Source organism: Natrix helvetica, assembly GCF_964273705.1.
Source record: "Natrix helvetica genome assembly, chromosome: 2".
Classification (NCBI taxonomy): Eukaryota; Metazoa; Chordata; class Lepidosauria; order Squamata; family Natricidae; genus Natrix; species Natrix helvetica.
Window position 1 is genome coordinate 185,874,109 of NC_138552.1, and position 19,768 is coordinate 185,893,876.

General features: G+C 44.6%; 1 protein-coding gene across 4 annotated transcripts in view; it reads left to right on the forward strand.

The window, feature by feature from the left end:
- Nucleotides 1-318: 318 nt before the first annotated feature.
- NR2E1 (nuclear receptor subfamily 2 group E member 1) overlaps nucleotides 319-19,768 on the forward strand; it is a 33,565-nt gene continuing 14,115 nt past the window's right edge. For 2 of the 4 annotated variants that reach the window (XM_081942868.1, XM_081942869.1), the window contains exons 1-4: nucleotides 319-418; nucleotides 9,067-9,212; nucleotides 17,006-17,093; nucleotides 19,007-19,242. In XM_081942868.1, the coding sequence (XP_081798994.1) occupies nucleotides 394-418; nucleotides 9,067-9,212; nucleotides 17,006-17,093; nucleotides 19,007-19,242 (495 nt within the window). In that variant the 5' untranslated portion in view covers nucleotides 319-393. Of the gene's footprint in view, nucleotides 419-9,066; nucleotides 9,213-14,283; nucleotides 14,477-17,005; nucleotides 17,094-19,006; nucleotides 19,243-19,768 lie in introns of those variants that run through there. The other 2 variants (XM_081942871.1, XM_081942870.1) reach the window with 2 other exon arrangements.

Sequence of the window (19,768 nt, forward strand, 5' to 3'; positions counted from 1 at the left end):
CCAGCCACCCAGCCCCTGCCACCGAGCTTCGGATCCCTGTCGGGCGCAGCGCCACCACTTCATCCTTGGGAAAAAGACGGTGCGAGCGCTTTCTCCGGCTCTTTCCTCGCCAGGCAAAAAAAAAAAAAAGCTTTCCAACCTCCCCCCCACGCCCCCACCCTCCCACGCTCTCGGCCGTTGGTAGAAGGTTGCGAGGAGGAGGAGGAGAAGGAAGAAGGAAAGATGCGGGGTTCGGCCTGGCGAAGGGGGCTCTAAAAGCACCTATCACGCCGTCCGGAGCAGCGCTAGGAGCGAGCGGAGCTTCGGCGAGCCAAGTGCAAGGCAGCCTCTTTGCAGAGCGAGAGCCTCCTTTAAGGCAGCGACGCCGCGACGCTCGTCCCGGAGGAGCCCATAATGAGCAAGCCGGCGGGATCAACAAGTGAGTAACGCTCGGCTGGGGTCTCTCTCTCTCTCCGGAGAAAGCGGGAGCGTTGGGCCGCTGCCGAACAAGTTTCGGTCAACTGAGATTGGGATCCGCTTCAGCCCCTTTCTTCCTCCAAATAAACGCGCGAAGGGTCGGGGGTTTTTTTTGGGGGGGGGCTGGCTGACTTGTAAGGAGGTACTGTAGTGGCTGCGTCGCCCGGGCCTAAAATGAACTTGAGACGCACTTGCTTGGAGTGGGGGTGGGGGTGTCAAAAAAAAACTCTTCGATGTGAAAAAATCTCGAGACCAGGTTTTTGTTTTAAATATCGCCCCCCCCCCACCTTGAAATGTGAACGGGTGGTGAAATAAAAAAAGAGAGAAAGAAAGAAACAGAAGGAAGAAAGAAATGAAGAAAAAGAAAGAAGGAAGGAAGGAATTTCCCCCTCTCTGCAATTAATGCACCTAATAAGAAGTTTTAAACATCCCGTAGCTGAAAGCTACAGTCGCAAGAAGGGGTGGGCTTTGCTGAAAGAGGATTTAACCGGGAATACTTTGCACACCATTTCCAGCCTTGGTGAATAATCCTGGGGGGGTGGGGGGACCCGGAGAAGCAGAAACAATTTAAAAGTCACATTTCATTTAATCCTCAGTCCGGGTACACTCATAACTGAAGGCGTCCCCCCCCCCTAATTTTTTTTTAAGTCTGATTGACTGCTGTGGGTAGAAGTTGGCTTCAGACGCTAGAAATTCAAGAAGAGACTTTGGAAGTCGACTGTGATGCGGGAGGGAGCGAGCAACAGGCACAATCCAATTTGGGCTGTGACAGGTGATGGGCGAAGCCGGTTTAGAAGGAATTCCTCTGGCCATAATTTTATTGTATTAATTTTTTTTTACTAGCAAGGAAGGGCGTAAAACAGAGGCACGTGGATGCAGTTCTTCTTTTAAAAAATTATAGTCTTTCTCCCTGCACCTTCTTTTCGGGATGCGTCTTTCCCTGAAAAGTTGCAGCTAAACCAAACTTTCTTTCTTGAATTCTGTATCTCTAAAGCGCCAACGGGGTAGCATTTAGAACTTGGTCGCAGGCCTCAAACAAACACAAACTATTTTTTTAACTGAGGTGTAGAAATCGCCCTAAGAGGGATCTTAAACAAAACCTTGTCAAGGTCAAAACGGAAAAAAATATATAGGAAGCGGTAAACGGGACAAAATTGTTTGCGAAGCCTTTTTCGAGAAGAAGAAGAAGAAAAAGGCGAGAGCGGTTCCATCTGTAAGTGAGGAGAGGGATCGAGGCCACGTTTGTAACAATGGCCAGGGAAAACGGGGCGCAGGGCCAGCTTTCTGGGGAAACGTTGTTTCGGAACAGAGCAGGGGGAAAACCCCTCGCCCTTTTCCGCTCGGCCCATCTGCCTTTGGCCGGGCCGAAGGTAGTAGGGACGGTTCTACCGCCTCTACAGGGGAATCGTCCCCTGAGCTGCTCGGCCTGGAAAAGAGGAGAAGGCTCGGGAATGCTTCTACTCCGCTTCTGCTGCTGGCACGGAGGGGAAAGTTTTGAAAACTTGCTGGAAAGTAAACTTAGAAACCCCTGCGTCGAAACCTTCGGGCAGAGAACCTCCCGGCTTCTCTGAAAGAGGAGTGAACAGGTGGGTTCAAACTTCACCGCGATGGGATGGATGTCAGGATAGCCCGGCGAGAAAGGCCTCGATTTGACCCACTCTCCTCTCTCTCTCGGATCGGGTGGGCATTCCAATCGCAGCGAGGCTGACGCAGAGGCCCACCCAAGCGACTGGGAAGCGGGGTTCGCCCCCCATCCCCCTCGGTAGGCGCTAGTCCGTGGGGAGAAATCGAAGGCAGGCCGGAGCAAAAGAAGGGGAGCTGGGCCGACGCGGCTCCGGTTCATCGACTCGAAGCCCGCTGTGAATAGAATTCCGTATTCCGTCTGGTCGAAAAACACCCTTCAGAAACTTTTGGGGAGGTTTAGGCAAGGCAGCTGTGCAATGGGGTGGCAGCCCGTCAGCCTTGGAGGCCGACGCTCCCCGCTTAGGTCAGTGGAAGTAGATGGAAGGTCCCTTCCCCGCGAAAGCTCGGCGGTTTCCATTTTTCAGCACCGCCTTTGGGCGCTGTGGAAAGCGAGAGGGGCCCCCTAGGAGGGGATCTGGAGGAAAAGTCACGCGCGGTGGTGGGTCCTAGACCTCCCCAGGCCTTCCCTCCTCCAGCAGCTTCGCTTACCCACGCTCGGCCTCGCCCCGAAGCGCTGAGCTCGATCGGAGATGGCCGTGGATGCTGCCTTAATGAGGGGAAGGGGAAGGCGGCTGCCTCCCACCCAGGGACCCGGCGAAAGACCAGGCTTTCGGATCTCCCATCCACCCGCCCCGGCGCCCCTTGTGGGGCAGAGCCCCAGCAGGCCACTTCTGCCGGCCGAAGAGGAAGCGGGCTTGTCAGGCTGCTTTGGGTCTCAGAAAGATGGATGCTCCTCGGAGAGGAGAGGGGAGCCCCTCTTCTGCCACGGCAGCCCGGGGTGGGGTGGGGGGCTGCGGCTGGCTGCGCTTTCCCTTCCGCCAGACTGGAGAGCGGTCGGCGAGGCTCTTGGCTGCTTGGGTGGTAAAAGGGGACCCCGCCGCGGAGCCTAACTTCTTTCAGCAGCCTGTGATGGTAATTACAGTAATCGAAGCTGCCAGGGGAGCTTTTACGCCGTGCTCCGACATAGGAGGGGGGGAGGCGCCCCCACCCCTTCCTGCTCGGACGCCCCGTCGAGGAACGCGCAGAGCATTTTTTACTGCGCCTAGCCAGGCCTTTCCTCCCCCCCCCCCAACCAGCGCTGGACCATACTCGGCTAATCCTGCCCGAAGGGAACCGAGCTTCCTTCGCCCCCCCCCCCCCCAATGTTTTCTCTTTCCTTATTTTCCCCAGCCTGGGCTCCCGTTGCTGAGACCGAAGGGCCCGTCTCCCCATCCCCAAGAAAGTCTCCGGAGAAGCAGAAGATGGAGAGACATGGGCTAAGATTTGGAGACTGGGCGGGAGAGGTGCCTGGTTTTAAGGCAGAAATCCTCCCTGGGGCGGGTGTTGGAAGGGGGCCAAAACCGACAGAATATGCCCCCCCCCGCAAGGATCTGGCGTTTCCCGCGCCGTGGAAGAGAGGAGGCAGGAAAGGGCCTTCTGAAAAAGCCACCTGGGAAGTGGGAAAAACTGAGCCGGCTGCACCATCCTGCGCCTGGTGTTTTGCAATCGACGGGCTCATTCCAGAGAGGCTGTACTGCGGGCATCGGAGACCCCAACCGCCTGCGGCGATAACCTCCCGGGCGCTCGAGGGGTGGTGAGGCGGAGCAGCACCCAATTAGTTGGAGAGGAGAAGACGGAGAGCTTCGACGGGAAGCAGCGCCGGAGGAGTTTGGAAGGAGCCCAGCGGGCGTCGATGCAATCAAGGGCAACGACGCCTGTTTAATACAAACAGAATTAATGCCGGTTAATTAAAATATATTAGGGTAGGCTGCGCAGAGCGTCCCCGAAATTAAAGGTAAAAGTGCCACTGATTTGTCAATCGAAAACAAGGTCCGTGTTGGAAGGTTCGGACTGTCTCCATCTCCAGGGTTCTCTGTGATTGTTGTTGCTGTTCCCCGCAGAGAGTCACTTTCGCTCCCGTGTGTGTGTATGTGTGTGTGTGTGTGTGTCTTCGGAAAAAGAGGACCCAAGGAACCTATTCCTGAAAGGGCTTCGGTCTTCAGCCCCTTTCTGCCTGGGGGGCACTGGGAAGCCAGGCCCCTGCCGCCCTAGACTTGCTGAGAACTTCCTTCGGAGGCGATCTTTGAGCAGGGAGGCTGCCTGTAAATTGTCCCAGGATTCAAGCCGCAGCCTTCCGCTTCAAATCAAGCCTGCGTTGGAGTGAGCGTCTCTGCAAAGGAGGAAATTTACTTCAGGGGAGAGCCGGTGGGACCATTCGGTGAGGTTTTGCAAGAAACTGGACCTGCTCCGCTGAAGGCGGTCTGCAAGCCAAAAATCAAACAACTCCCATCTCTTTGGTTATCTGGGAAATTTAATTAATACCGTTCCAAATTGGGAGTTTTTAAAATATTATGTTACAGGGACACAAAGAGTTTTGGGAATTATCTTGCTGTATGTTTCTATTTAAAAGAATTAAAATAGGACATTAATTCAGTGTGGTCACCGGGCCCACGGAAAATGAGATTATTATTATTATTATTTTTGATGTGGGAGAAGGTCACTCCCTAATATTTGGAAATAAATTTGTGTTTTAATTTCATGTACTTCCCACTACATATACTTTAAAGTCCCATCCTACCTTTGCTGGCAGAAATAAACTTTTAAAGAAGCTCGCGCTCAGACTCAAAATATTTCTTTCCTTGGATCGCAACTGTTAAAACAGTCTTCCAGCATTTGAGCTGGATCGACGGGGGCGGAGAAGGCTTCGAATCCTAATTAGCTACGGATCTTTTATTCGGATCGAAAAGTCCCATTCGGCCCACGATTACTTTCTTTCGAGTAAAACTAATCGAAGCTAAGATTGTTGGAGAGGGGCGGGAAGGTCTCCCCCATAACCTCAGGCCGAAATTACCCCGGTTTAAGTAGCGTTCACGCAGCGAAGTGAACTTTTGCAATGGCTTTAAGAGCACCGCCCGGATTGCGTTGTCCTCCTCGGAAGGAAAGGCAAGGAAAGTCGAGGCGGGCTGGCGGGGAGGGGAGGATCCGAAGCAGCCCGAGTCGAGAAGGCGAGCCCGAGATTTGCATAAGGAAATGGCCCGGTTTGTCGGAGGTGACACCCAACACCAGGGGCTGGCACCGTTGCATGTCCGATTTGCTCTCTCTCCTCCCCCACACTTTCGCCCAGAACTGGGGAAAGTCTGCCGAGGGACAGGGGGCGGGGCGAGGAGGAGGAGACGGGGGGGGGGGGAGGAGAGTCGAGTGCTCTCCTCCGGAGCCTTTGTGTGCAATCCGAATTCCCATGCTACCCTTTTTGACGGGTCACTGGTGACCCAATAGGCAGGTGGCAAGGAAGGCGTGTAATTAGAGCGCTTGAGAAGCCAAGCTTGGCTTGCCCCGACTTCCCTGGACAACGCCTACTTCCAGCCACCCCTCCCTCTTTACCACAGGGCACAACTTTACCCGCAAGGCGGGAGGGGGCTACCGATTCCCCTCCCCCAGGACTCCCCCCGCTTGGCTGGCCCAACCCAGATCTCTGCCACCTCCTCTTTTCTGACTCTTCCCCCCCCCCCACCCTCCGCCCCCGCCCAGGCGCCCCACCTAATCCCATTCCTCCACTCCGGGTTGCTGCAAAGAGCAGCTGTCGAGTTACATTTGGGGGAGAAGCCGGCGGCTTACGTTGATTGGAGGCAATCAGATGAGTTTCCATTGGTGGGGGGATCATTAACTTCACACTTTATCTAATGTCCTCATTGTCTGCTAGGGAGGCCTCGTTTCAGAGCCTGGTTCGGCTTCTGGTGAGTATACAGCTTGTAGAACAATGTAAATGTGCTGTCTCCTCAAAATAATGCAACACACACTGCTATACAAGCTGTATACTCAATACTTTACATTGTAGCCAAGTGTCATTTCTTCAGTGTTGTCTCATTAAAAGATATACTTAAATATTTACAAAATGCTAGGGGGTGTACTCACCTCTGTGGTATATTGTATATATAGGAGGATGAGAAGAGGGGGTCTCCCAAGTCACCTTCAAGTGTGGTGTTCAAACGCTTTCCATGCCTGGGTTCCTGCTTGGCACTAAGCCACAATGTGGTTAGTTTAGTTTTGGTATTCAGTGTTGCGGGAATTCCTTAAGTTGTGGTTTACCAACTTGGGCTTATAGCTCGCTGGGCCCATTCCCTTGTGGCTTCTTTGGCAATCGTGTTAAACATCATCAGCCTCTTGACATCTCAATTCCAAGATGGTGGGTTGGTTTCACAAAGCAAATGTGCTTAGTAGGCCTGTTCGGAGGATGCTTGATGCTCTAAACATACAGTATCAAGGGTTCTGTCAACTGATTTCAGTCATAGCATTCTCTATGCAAATCAACTTTTTGTGCAATATAGGACTGAACTCTAGGTATTCCTGGGCAGGATCTGATGGACACGGTTGGCTGGTGCACGCTTACTTTGAAATACAGTAAGTGTGTTCCCTTATCTCTCAGCATCGGTCTTGGAGCTGCCAATGTTTTCAACAATATGCTGCCAGATCTTCCACTTGTCCACCAGTCTCATTGCAGGCACTTTGGCCAAGTTGTGAGCAAAGCACGTTCATCCCTGCATTTCATCTCTAAGAAGTTGCAAGGGGTTCCAATAGAAATGATACCAAGGAAGGACTGGAATTGGGGGCATTTTAGTCACATTGAAGTCCAAGAACTTGGCTTTCCCTCAACTCTATGGGAAAGATGATGGCCTGCACACTGCTTGCTTAAAGAGGAGTGTTGGCTAAGGCAATCCTTGGTAGTGATCAAGGTTTTTAGGCAACTGCTGTCAACTAGCAGGAATCTACATGGCAGATGAAAGCAAGCAGGACAGAAGGGCAAGATTGATCCATATTTGAGCAACTTCTGAAACTCCAATGGCCACCAATGGATGAGAATTCCCATCCCATTCCCTCCAAATAGCATGGCCCTTGGTGGATGAGAAGTGTAGCCCACCATATTTTGAGGGCCTTCAGTTGGGCAAAAGAAGACTCTAGGTTAGTTAGAACCTGTCTCTTTAGAGCAAAGTAATGAAATCCTATTATCAAAATTATCTTGGGAGTTAAGAGACAATAGAAGAACCATTGTCATGTTTAGGGTGAAGGTTGGGAAAAACTCTGGGGAGAAAAGGAGGAGGGGATTTGAAGCAGTTCCAGCCATTTGGTTTTCAGCTGACTAATCTCAGCATCAAATAGAATAAGTGAGAAATGTTAGGGAGCTGGACCCATCAAATTTGACATGCTTTTTCCCCGCTGTAAGTTTAAGTGATAAAGGCCATTTGTACTTACTGAAACTTTCTGGCAGGATGTCCTCAGTAAGAAAGGGGTATGCCAGCACTCTGAATTTTGGGGGGAATGTGGTATGAGAACAAAATATGACTCCCAAGAGTAATGGTATGAAGGCAGAAGTTGGATAAATGATACCAGGTAACCGAAGGGGCAACACAGGAGAAGAAGAAAAAAAGTGCTCCTTTGATAGAACATACTGAACTCAACCTACCCAACCACTTTTTAGCCTAAGGTGTGGGGGGAAGCCATCCCAAGCAGTTGGGTTTAGAGTTTATTATGGGTAAGCAAGACAAACTATGCACTGCATGAACCAAAAGAGGATGTATTCGTGACAAATAATCTGGCACTTGGTAGCAAATCTCACACCTTAGCTGCTCTTCTCTGACAAGCAAGCTGCAAACATAATGAATAGCTCTGGCTTTTTCAGAAGAAGAAACACCTGCTAAGGCTAAAGTGTCTATTTCGTTTTGCCTAAGGGTAGGAGCAGCCTTTTTGGAGGAAGCCATTGCTGCTCTGCTAGAAGTATTTAAGCAGAATCCAAGTGCTATCTGTCTTGGATGCAGCATTTATTTCTATGGTCAAGATCAGATTAGCTAATGTGAAGACTTATGACACTGATGAAAGGATGGTTCATATTTGCTCAGAAATAATGTACAGAAATTGCAGCTTTTTCCAACAAATAAAGCATCATGATGTTTAACCAGACAACACATGTGTTTAAGAATACTGTACAAGGGATTGTATTATACTGTACATTTAATATTTTCATTTTCACAAGAAATACTTTTTAGATTAGTAATTATATTTTCCATTTATAGGTGAAGGTCATGTTCTTAAGAAAGTCTACTTAAAAATAAATATCTGGAATCAGTAGTTAAACTGGGCCACACAGACAAATGTTTATACAATTGTTGTGTGCAAATAGTTTTGGAGAAATGCATCTTCAAATCACTACTCACCCCAAAGTTTTTCGTGAATAAATCAATTTCTTTATTTGTCCTTAGCCTAGCTCTGGATATTTAGGGGTTAATAATGAAAGGCAAAAGGAGGAAATACACAGACCTCCTTAACTGATTGGAAATTAACTGAAGTTGGAGTGGCTGTGGAGTCTCAGCATAGGTTTAGCGTCTGGTTGACTTTGTTTAGCTATGAAAGTTAAGACTGGGTTTGATTAGTATTTGGATGGAAGCCTAATGGGAAATCTCAGGTCTAGTAGTTAAGACTGGGGAATGGGGGGGGGGAATCCACAAAAGGTACCAGTAACAAAGTACTCCTGTATTGGGACCAAGAATGATGCATTAATGATGTAAAAACAAGACCACGGGAAGACACTGTCAGTCAAACTCAACTTGGAAGAGTCTTTTATATTATCAAGGTAACCATCTTCCCAATCTAATGCTCTCCCAGCCTGTTGATTTTAATGTTGATCTCATCCGCTCCTTGTATAAGAATGACAGGTAGCTTAACAAAATTGGAGATGGAAGATTAAGGAAACCTGCTTTAAACCTATTGTATGTTCTTTGCATTAAGTGGGGCCATGTCCTCTTCTCATTCACATCTGCTCTAAAGAAATGTACATTTCTGTGGATTCCTTGGATTTGTTCAATTAGCAAAATGACCCATTTCTCTCAAACTCTACGGCTGGTGCCTTATTGCTGTCAAAAGATCATTTTTCTCTCTCTCTTCCACCTTCATTTCCAGGCCGGATTTTAGACATCCCATGTAAAGTGTGTGGTGACCGCAGCTCTGGCAAGCATTATGGGGTTTATGCCTGCGATGGATGCTCAGGGTTCTTCAAACGAAGCATCAGAAGGAATAGGACTTATGTCTGCAAATCTGGAAATCAGGTATTGCTTATAGCATAACCTCATCATCCCCTCCCTGCACACTTTCCTTATGGTTTGGGCAAAATAGGTTGTATATTATAGTGGGAATTCCTGTCACCTGGGGAGCTTGTCCTCTTGATTTTTCAAAATGATGTATACTTAGGTGAGCACCGAATTTCTATCAACACAGCAGAGTTTCTAGTGCGTCCAATAATATATTTGAGTATGTCAACCCAACATATTAAGGGCATATCTACTAAATATGTCTTTCATAGTATGAAAATGTCAAAGCGGATAGAAAAAGGAAATGTTTACGACCTCTCTTGTCCCCCTAAAATAAATTGTGGAATCAGCAAAAGTGCGATAGATTCCCCTTGAAGCTTTTAGCTTAAGATCCTGTAAAAGTTGGGCTACTTTAAAGCTGCAATTCTATGCACAATGAGCAGCAAGGAAAGTTGATGTAGTTAACGAAATGTATAGTCCAGTGCCATGCATTTTGATCTAGAAGCAAAGTTGGCTTGATTTGATATTGCTTACTCCAAATTAGAGCTACAACACAGTCTTTTGTACTGTAAAATTTCAGGCAAGGAAATATTTCAGGCAGTTTAAAATTCACAGCTTAAATAGTCTTTTTGAAATTTTGAGGAGCTGGGTGAAGATGGCTACAGCATATAGGAATCAGACATACTCCAAATAAGTCCATGGGCTTTGTAGTTGTAGAGCTAAAAGCACCAGGGTAATTCACTTCATTGACCTACCTAAGTGGTCCTGAGTAAATATCCCGAGTTAATTGACTCATTGTCCCTTTAAAAATGATTTTCTTTCCCTGGTCCCAGTTTGCTAATTGTTTAAAATATTAGGAAGGAAGGATTTGATGTTCTGTGGGATATTTATTTATAAGTGGGGGGGGGGGGGAATAGAAATCACAATGTAAGTGAAAATAGTTATCTCCTGAATTAACATGAAATGCGAGTTACTCTCATGGTGTCCTTGAGGAAACTTAGAAATTGTGGCTAACGTATTGTTGCCAGGAAATAAAAATACCCCTGTTATTCCAAGAAAAAGTGCAGAAGCTGAATCTTCTAAAGACCTGGGGGCAGCTGTCAGGGTACTCCCACACCAAGTTCGCTGTATTTGATTATAGAGATGAGATATTTACTAAATGGATGACAAATCAACTTATTTACTCATCTAATTTTAATAGCAGTTTTTTTTAAAAAAAATCCTAGCTTAGTATACCAAACCAATAAGGCAAGTATGACTTTTAACACAAAATGGCTTGCGTGACCCAGATAGAATCTACCTGGGTAATTTTTTCCCCATTTCCATTAATGGAAAAAGTGTTTTTAGAATGTAGTCAGCTCATAGTCACTGTAAAATTGATCCAGTTCTTTAAATATCCCAAGGGTGTGTGTGTGTGGGGGTGTGTGATATTCTCCCAGGAGCCAGGAATAAGGTGTGCAATAAGCCAAATTCCCAAAGCCCAGGCACACAAGCTTTTGCATGGTGGAATTCTGGAGAAGAAACAGGGTAATACCTGAGATTTTCTTTTGGCAGATGGTGGACAGGATACAAAGGACATTCTGGCAGATATTAATGGTATATCACCTTCCAAGCAATGTGTTATCTGCTTCTCCCTTTACCTCAGTTTGATCGTATGCACTGCATTTCAATCTCATCTCACCTCTACAAGTTCTTAATAGAGTTTGATTGCTAGGCACTTGAACCAATCAATGGAAGGTTACTCTTTGGCCCAGATTCTGATCCCTGGAATCATGGCTGGAGCTACAAAGTGATCTTTGTAGACCTGCTGCAAAAGCTTAGGAGGAAGTCCTTCTCTTGTAATGTGGTAGCTGCTGTTATTGTAACATGAGTGAGCACAGCAGAGCACTAGGCTGACTGAAAATGGTAGAGTTATGTTCTTGGTCCCCATAATACCCCAGTCATTTCTTTTCTTTCAACCCTTTTTAAAACTCCCAGTGCTTATTTTTCTTTACCTTCTCATAATCAGCTGATCAGATACGTTGCAAAACTGGGATTTGAGTTTCCCTTTATGTGTTTTCTGTCATTTTCCTGTCCCATAATAATAGCACCTTCATTTTTAAAAGCCATGAACTTCTGAAATCAGATTTATTTGGAGTCAAACAACTGGGAAGAGCTATTGTCAAGGTGTTTTTCTCAGCATGGGTTCTGGGAAAGATTATATTGATAATCCTCTTCTCTTGATCTCTTTTCCTCTCACCAGGTATGTGCCTTGCTCATATTTTCCTATAATTTCTCCTTTCCCTTTTCATTTTATTAACACACACAACATATGCTATGCACATACTCTTCCTCCCTTCTTCTCCCTTCAAACTCCTATGCAAATAAAGTTACATTTTATACTTTATACTTTTCAAAGTGGTGTGAAAATGGAATTGTGCAACCTCCAACTTTTCTCATTTCCTTCCATATTGCAGAGTTTCTGCCACAATTATTTTCTTCAGGCTATTAAAAGTGCAAGTAATTACTCTCTTGTGAAAGTAATTCTTCTCATCTGTGTTAATTCTTCCAGTGCCATTTCCTTCACTTAAACTCCCTTTCCAAACGTTCTTATTTGCACAGATTATGTTATGTAGCTATATAGACCAATGGAAGTGTAGGTTGCGTGAGCCTTTTTGCATTTGAACAGTATTTCTGTGGGGTCAATTTACAAATTGTATGCAAAAGCATATAAAAGAAAGCTTTGTCTTTTGTTTTTTAACACTTTGAGCCACGGATAGGAGATTATTTTATTTGGAATAATTATTGGAAAGACACATTGAGACCTGGTATCTTTGAAACTGATCCACAAAGAGACATTTTCTTCATTGGTGAAAAATCCAGATCTTTGATAAGCATTTGAAATAAACAATTAGGCCAGACAAATAGCATCTAGATAGCTGCAAAAGTTAAAGAAGCAGGAATTTTTCTCTTGCCTGTTTTTAGAAAATAATGTTCTATATCTTATGGTTTACCAATAGATTCAAAAATAGAAAAAAGTAGGTGGGCTATTTTTCTTCTCCTGCTCTTTTTCCTCTTTGTCTTTTTTTCTCCCACATATACATTCTTTCAAAAAAAAAAATTAGGCAACTTTCTAATTTTCCTGCCACCCAGCAAAACACATTTCTCTTGCTGAAATCCAGAGGTGATTGGGTTAAACAAAAGAGGTTAATTAAGTGGAAGTTAAATTGTTTTAATGAAAATCAAATGGTAGTAAATTAATTGAAAACGGACTACTATTTAAGCAGACCTAAGGAGTGAGGTGAAAATCCAGAGAATAATTTATTAAGATTATTTGAATTGAAATTGGCTACCTTCTGTGAATTTTAAAGGTTCTAGTCATTATTTCTAAATGCATGTAGATTAGCATGCTTTAATTTTGAACACCTTTGCTAAATGTGATATACCAAATTCTTTTTTGAGGTGACTTAATAACAATAAGTACTTGGGATCAACTCAGTTAGACTTTAAATGGCAGATGCAGTATTAAATTTTTAAACTTTTCCTCAAGTTAAAAAAGACAAATCCTTGACTAGAAATATATGATACAATTGTTACCTTCACTATATATCCTTTTTTTTTGCTAAAGTGGACAGAACTTTCTACTTGCATTCTAAAATAGAATCTGACCTAGGGTAGACTGAAGAATCTCTGCCATTTGTTATACTTAAAAATTGTTCTAAACCTATTTTTTCTTCTGTTATACTGTATTTCTCTTCACCCTCATATTGCCTCCCAGCTATATTGTTGCTTAGTTAACTATCATGAAACTTTGAAGGTGTGTGTGTGTGTAGTCATCTCACTTAGAACAAGAATGTTTGAGAACATCATGATTTTTTAAAGTGATAAAACCTAAACCTAATTTGAACTTTTCCACTCTCTTCTTGAGGGAAGTTAAGGAGCCTGAATAAAACAGAAAGATCTTTAGGAAACCACAGAAAAATGAAAAGTTGAGAATTGGGAGTTGGGAGTTGTAAATATCCAGCACCATCTATACATGAATTTTACCAAAACCAAGATATTTATAAAATATTGAGTGTTACATCACTGCCTCCGTGTGGGGCCAAGGATAATTTCAATCTCTTCTGCTCATCCCTCCTTTGCCCCAATTATTACCAGAGAAACTGACTTAAATAATTTCCCTCCAGTTCATTAATGCTTCAATTCATTTGGAGTTGATAGAAAGAAATCAAAGTAAGAGTAAAATGAGAATCGCTTCTGTAGTCAAACAGGTCTCTTAAGACTACCATTTGTCCATATCTATCTATCATCTATCTATCTATCTCTATCTATCTATCTATCTATCTATCTATCTATCTATCTATCTATCTATCTATCTATCTATCTATCTATCTATCTATCTATCTATCTATCTATCTATGGAGGACTCCAAAAGAGCTTTGATTCTATGGGTTATAACATTTATATTAACAATTTTAAATATTTACTTCCACTACAGCTTCTTACCATTATTTGGTAGGTTTTAATGCATTATTTTTCAACCTATGTTGGCAAATAATTTTGATTGATTGATTGATTGATTGATTCTTGATCCCTGAGAAGGTCTTGGGGGATGATTACTCCAGATCAAAACTGCAGTTATGTCTCCTCTCACAGGAGGCACATTGAGAGAGAGACACCGCCGACGTTTCTTTCCCATTAGCCCCAACCAATGCCATCTGGGGTCAGGGGAGGCAGTTTCTCCATTCCCCCTTAAAGACCAACCTTCTCCCACAAGGCGCTCCTCCAACATGATGTTAGGTGACAGATCCCATCATCCTCATCGGCATCTTCTTCATCACCAGAGTGCCCCCCCCCACGGGTTACAAAAGGGAGGGGCTGCTCACCACACTTTCCAACGCCCGATCCCCCAGGCAAGTGACCGGGCGACTTGGCTCTTCCCTTTGGAGCCCTGCAGCCGCGGTCGTTTTAACCTCCGAGCCATGATGCGCAGGCGCAGGATTCCAGGGCCGCAGGGTTTCAATTCTTCAGTGAGCCGCCGTCGAGTCCTTCCCGCCGCCGGCGTCGAGGGCAAAGCGAGCATCCTTTGCAGGCGCGGGAAAAGCCCCGGCCTTTATCTCCTTTCCCCCCAGTTCAGTGAGCAGGGCGCGCACCTGGGCGGAATTCCCTTTGGCAAGTCCCGATCTCCATGGGTTCTTCTTCGGGGTGCCCGTCCTTTGAAAGAGAGCCACCCTCGAAGCAATAGAAGACAGACGGGGCTTAACCATTGCTGGGTTGCCTTGTCACTTTTTTGGCAGCTGTAGGTGTGTGGTGGGGGAGAGCAGGGAGGGAGGGAGGGAGGGAAGCAGTTGGAGGCTGCTTATAAAAGGAAACGGGCTCTACTTTTAGACAGGATTCACATCTTTCTATAAGCCAGGGGTTCCCAACGTAGGCCCCACAGGTGGGGGGGGAGCAATTTGATTTTTAACCTTGTTTAAACCAAGTTTTAGGCTTCCTCCGCGTGAGTAGAGTTCACTGTCTCCATTAGAATTGTTTATTTGTCAGTGCACAGCATATGTACAATGAGATTGGTTGAGCTCCCTCAGTGCACACACACACCCTCCAACACAATACAACTCACAGTGAAGACCGAAATTCCCGAACCCGATGAATCCTATTAAGGAACACCCAGTCCCATTGGACCAATGTTACACGCTACACGTTGCGCCGGCCCTGCAAGTCCATCATGCGTAGTTATGATGTTATGTCGCATTCATGAGTCTTGACAGCCCATGGTTAGAATTCTCTTTCATTCTCTTTCCATTGCCTTTCCCTCTTCCGGAAAAGGAGTGGGGGGCCTTTGCAACCAGCTTTCCCGGGCTCCCCTTTCGCCCTTCTGCTGCTGATGCAGAGCCGAGTAGCAAAAGGCGAGAGCCCCAGCCTCCCTGCTTCGATCGCCCTTCAATGGGAGCGAAGCCCACCGGTCCAACTCTGCTGGGAAACGCCTCCGTTGATTTCGGGGAAGCTGATTCCGAGGGAATTCAGCGGAGGAAAAACTTTTCGGCCACCTGAGGATCGAACCCTCCAGGCGCAAGTCTCTGGGTCACCCGATGACCTACACGCCGATGTTAGGTCTGCCGCAGCGCAGCGAGCCTCGGAGCTGCCCGTCTGTCCGAAGTTGCGGTTAGAGCGGGTCTCCTGACCCCCCCCCCCAGCCTCTCCTCCTTTCTCCAAGGAGGAAGCCTTGTGAGGGGGAGTGTCCTTTCCCCAAGTCATCCCCCCCCCGCCCTCCACCCCTGTGCGCTTCCTACGAAGTTGTCCTCGGTGTTTAGGCAAGAACAGACTAGAAGGGAAAGAGGCATGAAACTGGAAGTTTATGCATGTACAGATAGTTCTTGACCTATAACAGTTCACTTAGTGACCGCTCAAAGTTACAATGACTTCTGACCATGTTTCAGGCTTACAACAGTTGTCGCATCCCCATGGTTTACATTCGGATGCTTGACCACTGACTCTCATTTATGAGGGTTGCAGTGTCCCAGGATCATGTGATCCCCTTTTTGCAACCTTCTGACAAGCAAAGTTAATGGGGAAACCAGATTTACTTAGCAACCTGGTTACTAATTTAACAACCGTAGTGGTTCCCTTAACAAATGTGACAAGAAAAGTTGTAAAATGGAGCAAAACTCACGTAACAATTTTTCCACTTAGCAACATAAATTTTGGGTTCCATTGTGGTCATAACGCAAGGACTTCCTGTAGTCCACCAGGGTATCGGTTTCTGTTACCTTAATTTTGAATTTTAATACACTCCCTCAACCTAATCTCAATTTTTCTTCTTGGTTCCATCCCAACTGCTTTGCATTCAGAATGCATGGGGCCTTTGACCAGTGTGTCTCACTGCCCATTATAGAGCTAGATCTGTTCTAGATTCTTCCTCTGAGTCCCTCTCTGCCAGCCAGTGGAGTTCTAGGGGCAGCTAACCCAATACATTCAGTAGGTGATTGCTTCACCATAGCTGGGTTTTGCTTGGATACCATGCATTTCTATCTGACAGAGTATAGGCTCCTTGTTAATGACCAGTGAGACATCAATTGGCTGGAAAAATAGCAAGGCATCTACTCAATACAGGAGGCCACAGCAGGCTTCCATACAAACCGAGACAACTCTATCAGCAGCCTGATATAGTCCAGCAATTTATGTTTCCCATTTAAAAAAAAAAAATCCAAGGAGGAAAGTCTTATGGAGACATAAGAAACTGGGAGGAAGACAAGGGTGGGGACATAGTGAGAACTTTTGAGTAGGCTAGATTTTCAATTTTAGGCTGCTGGGTTAGGTAGAATGAGACCACCAGAGTCCTCTGATGAAAAGGAGATTTTTCAGGAGGGTTGGAAGGGAGCTGTCTTGGGTGCTGAAGGAACTTCACTACCTAGTCGACATTTGACAGCACTGTTATGAAATACAAAATGAAATTATGATGTTTCTGAGATATACCAGATTGGGAAAAATTGATCCATAGAGCTTCTTCGATTACTTGCCTTCTGGTATGCTAGTTATACCTATTAACGTACATTGTTTGAGCTGATTGTTCATAATGGGAATTGTAGCTAACAAGGACACTAGATTGGGGAATAATGTGCGTGTGGTTCCATTTTTTTTTTCCTTAGGTGATTTCCATTTGCGGAAAGCACCACTTTCCTTTTTCTGGAGTAATCTAAAATGAATCTGTACTCTGGATAATGCATTTATTCGTGTGTATATGGAGATATATTATCAAGCACCTTTCTATTCTGTAAGTTGATTGTTGAGATTCACTTTTGTCCCTCACTTTCACTTAAATATCTGTGTTTTAGGGAGGCTGCCCAGTGGACAAGACACATAGGAACCAATGCAGAGCATGTCGGCTGAAGAAATGCTTGGAAGTCAACATGAATAAAGATGGTATTTTTGCATCCTTTCACAGTCTTTCCTGCACCCCAATTATTGCTCAGATAATTTGCTCTGCTTTTAGCATGCCTACATCTTTGTCTCTGTGTCTTTTTAAAAGCAACAACAGTTGTTTTCTAATCTAAACTTATTTTGAGACATTTGGCTTAATAATAGCTTTCCACAGTGGTTTCCATTCAGACCCAGTGTTTACATACCTGATTGCCTATTTAGACTGAAATCCTAACATATAGATAGTGAACTCAGTGGGATTTATTTTCAATCATAGGATTCCACAAAAAACTAAATGTGAGGAATATCAAGGTAATGTAGCAAGACCATATATTAAGAGATGGGGGGGACGAAGATTTTCCTGACTTGCTCATTGCCATTGTCTGAATGCTATTAATCAGATATCAACTTTGCAATCTCATCTTCTCCCCACCCCATTCCACCCTATTATTCTATTGAGGGCCTCCCCCAACACTTCCTCAGAAATCAGTAGGAAACAAATACGGTTTCTTCCTCTTTAAGAATTTGATTTCTTTATGGCTCTCCATGACTTTTGAAGGACAGATTGAGCATATATAGATAGTGCAGCAGCCCCATCATTGCTGTTAGTGCCATACCCAACTCAACTAGTGTCCATAGGCCAAACAAGTCCTTCTCTGCCTCTATGCCTTCTCTTTATGTATTTCTGTTGTGCTATTATTCTCTGTCACAGCTTCAGGAACTTCAGTCCCATCCTACCACCTCTAAAGAATTTAATTCCCATTCATGTTTATGTTGTTCCCACAAATCAATCATTCATTCATTCATTCATTCATTCATTCATTCATTCATTCATTCATTGCCTGAAACCATTTACAATTCTGGCATAGTAGAGCAAGGATAAACAAAAAGTAGCAAACAAAAGAAAACAAAAATTTACTACAAGATAAATTGCAAAATTAATTTTATTTTTTTCATTCATTCATTCAATTTCTATGGCATAAATAGGGAACAAATCCAATACATTGAAAAAAAATGAATTGAAATCCTAAACACCTAAAGCATATCATCAAAAGCAATATCTGATTGTTTACGCTTCTACAAATTACTTTTATTGTCATAGCATCAATGTGTATTAAAAGTACTTTTGTTTCCCAAAACATAGTGCTTCAAAACTAGATCCCCTTTTTTGTGATCATCTCCAATAACCCATTATATGAATACATCCCCCAATCTTGTTAATTGTTATAACATTGTTAATGTTCATCCAAATAAGAGATTCCCTATTTCTCCTGTCAGGCTCATGATAAATCAAATCTATTTCTTTTACTATTTTCCAGTTGTTATCTATTTTCCATTTCTCTTGAGACCCCTGAGATTTTTTAAATTTGTGCATTATTTAGTCTTGTATGCAGCAGAGTTATATGAATATTCTGCATTCTATCCACTGAATATTTGAATTACTCCTCAGATATAGTGCAGTTATCATTGAAGATTTAACTACTTAGTTGACGCAATCTGTAAAATTCAGTTCATTGCCACCAGTCTGAAGCAAGTTCTTTGTCTGTGATACAGAGAGCCTTAACTCTTAATCTCTCTTCTGTCTGTCCCTTTCTTCCCCTGATCTTAATAAATATTCCTCCCTGCTCTTCTTTAGGTTCCCCCACTAACTAAATTAAGGTTCCCCCTTTTAGCATGTGCTAAAGATTTGGTTGCTAATGCTTTCACTCTCAAATAGGTTTTTTTCCTAAACATCTCATGATATTTCAACAGGTTAGCAAATTATCTTTGCTTGGTCTTGGTCTTTGTAGATGAAAGGCTCAGTGTTAAACTTGTTTTTCACAGACATGATCAAACTTAAAGACATGTGGATACTGCAGCAAATTAATTAAAACTGGTTATGTCTTCTCCTAATCTTCTCCTTCTCATTGTTCCAGCTGTTCAACATGAAAGGGGACCAAGAACATCTACCATCAGGAAACAAGTAGCTCTGTATTTCAGAGGGCACAAGCAAGATAATGGAAGCACACCACACTTCTCCTCTGCAGCTCTACCTGCTCCAGCTTTCTTCACTGCTGTCACACAGCTGGAACCTCATAATCTAGAGCTAGCCACCGTTTCTACAGCATCTGAAAGGCAGAATCTAGTTGGCTTAGCTCAGCCAACTCCAAAGGTTTGCTGCTTTTATAATAAATAAATAAATCAATCAATTTAAATTTATTAGCCGCTCCCTTTCCAGACAGGACTCGGGGCGGCGTACAATGGAGCATATAAAACATATACAACATATAAACATACATATATACAGGACATACATGCACGGAGGAGGTAACAAATTACATCACATTGGACAATTAAAAGTCACCATTAAAAATACCCCAATTGTAAAACACAATTTAAAATTTAAGATTTAAGAGAACTGTCAGGAGGAGTAAGAAAAATTTACGGTTGAGCCAGGCCAGATAATTGAAAGAGGTGGGTCTTCAGCTGTACACGGAAGGAGCGGAGATCGGAAGTAGTCCTGATGTCACGGGGGAGGTCATTCCACAGGGCTGGGCCCATCACAGAGACGGCTCTGCTCCTGGGTGTCGCCCCCCGACACTGTTTGGCGGACGGCACCCGAAGAAGTCCCTCTCTGTGTGAGCGGATTGGTCATAGGGATGTATGGGGCAGGATGCGATCCTGCATGTAACTAGGCC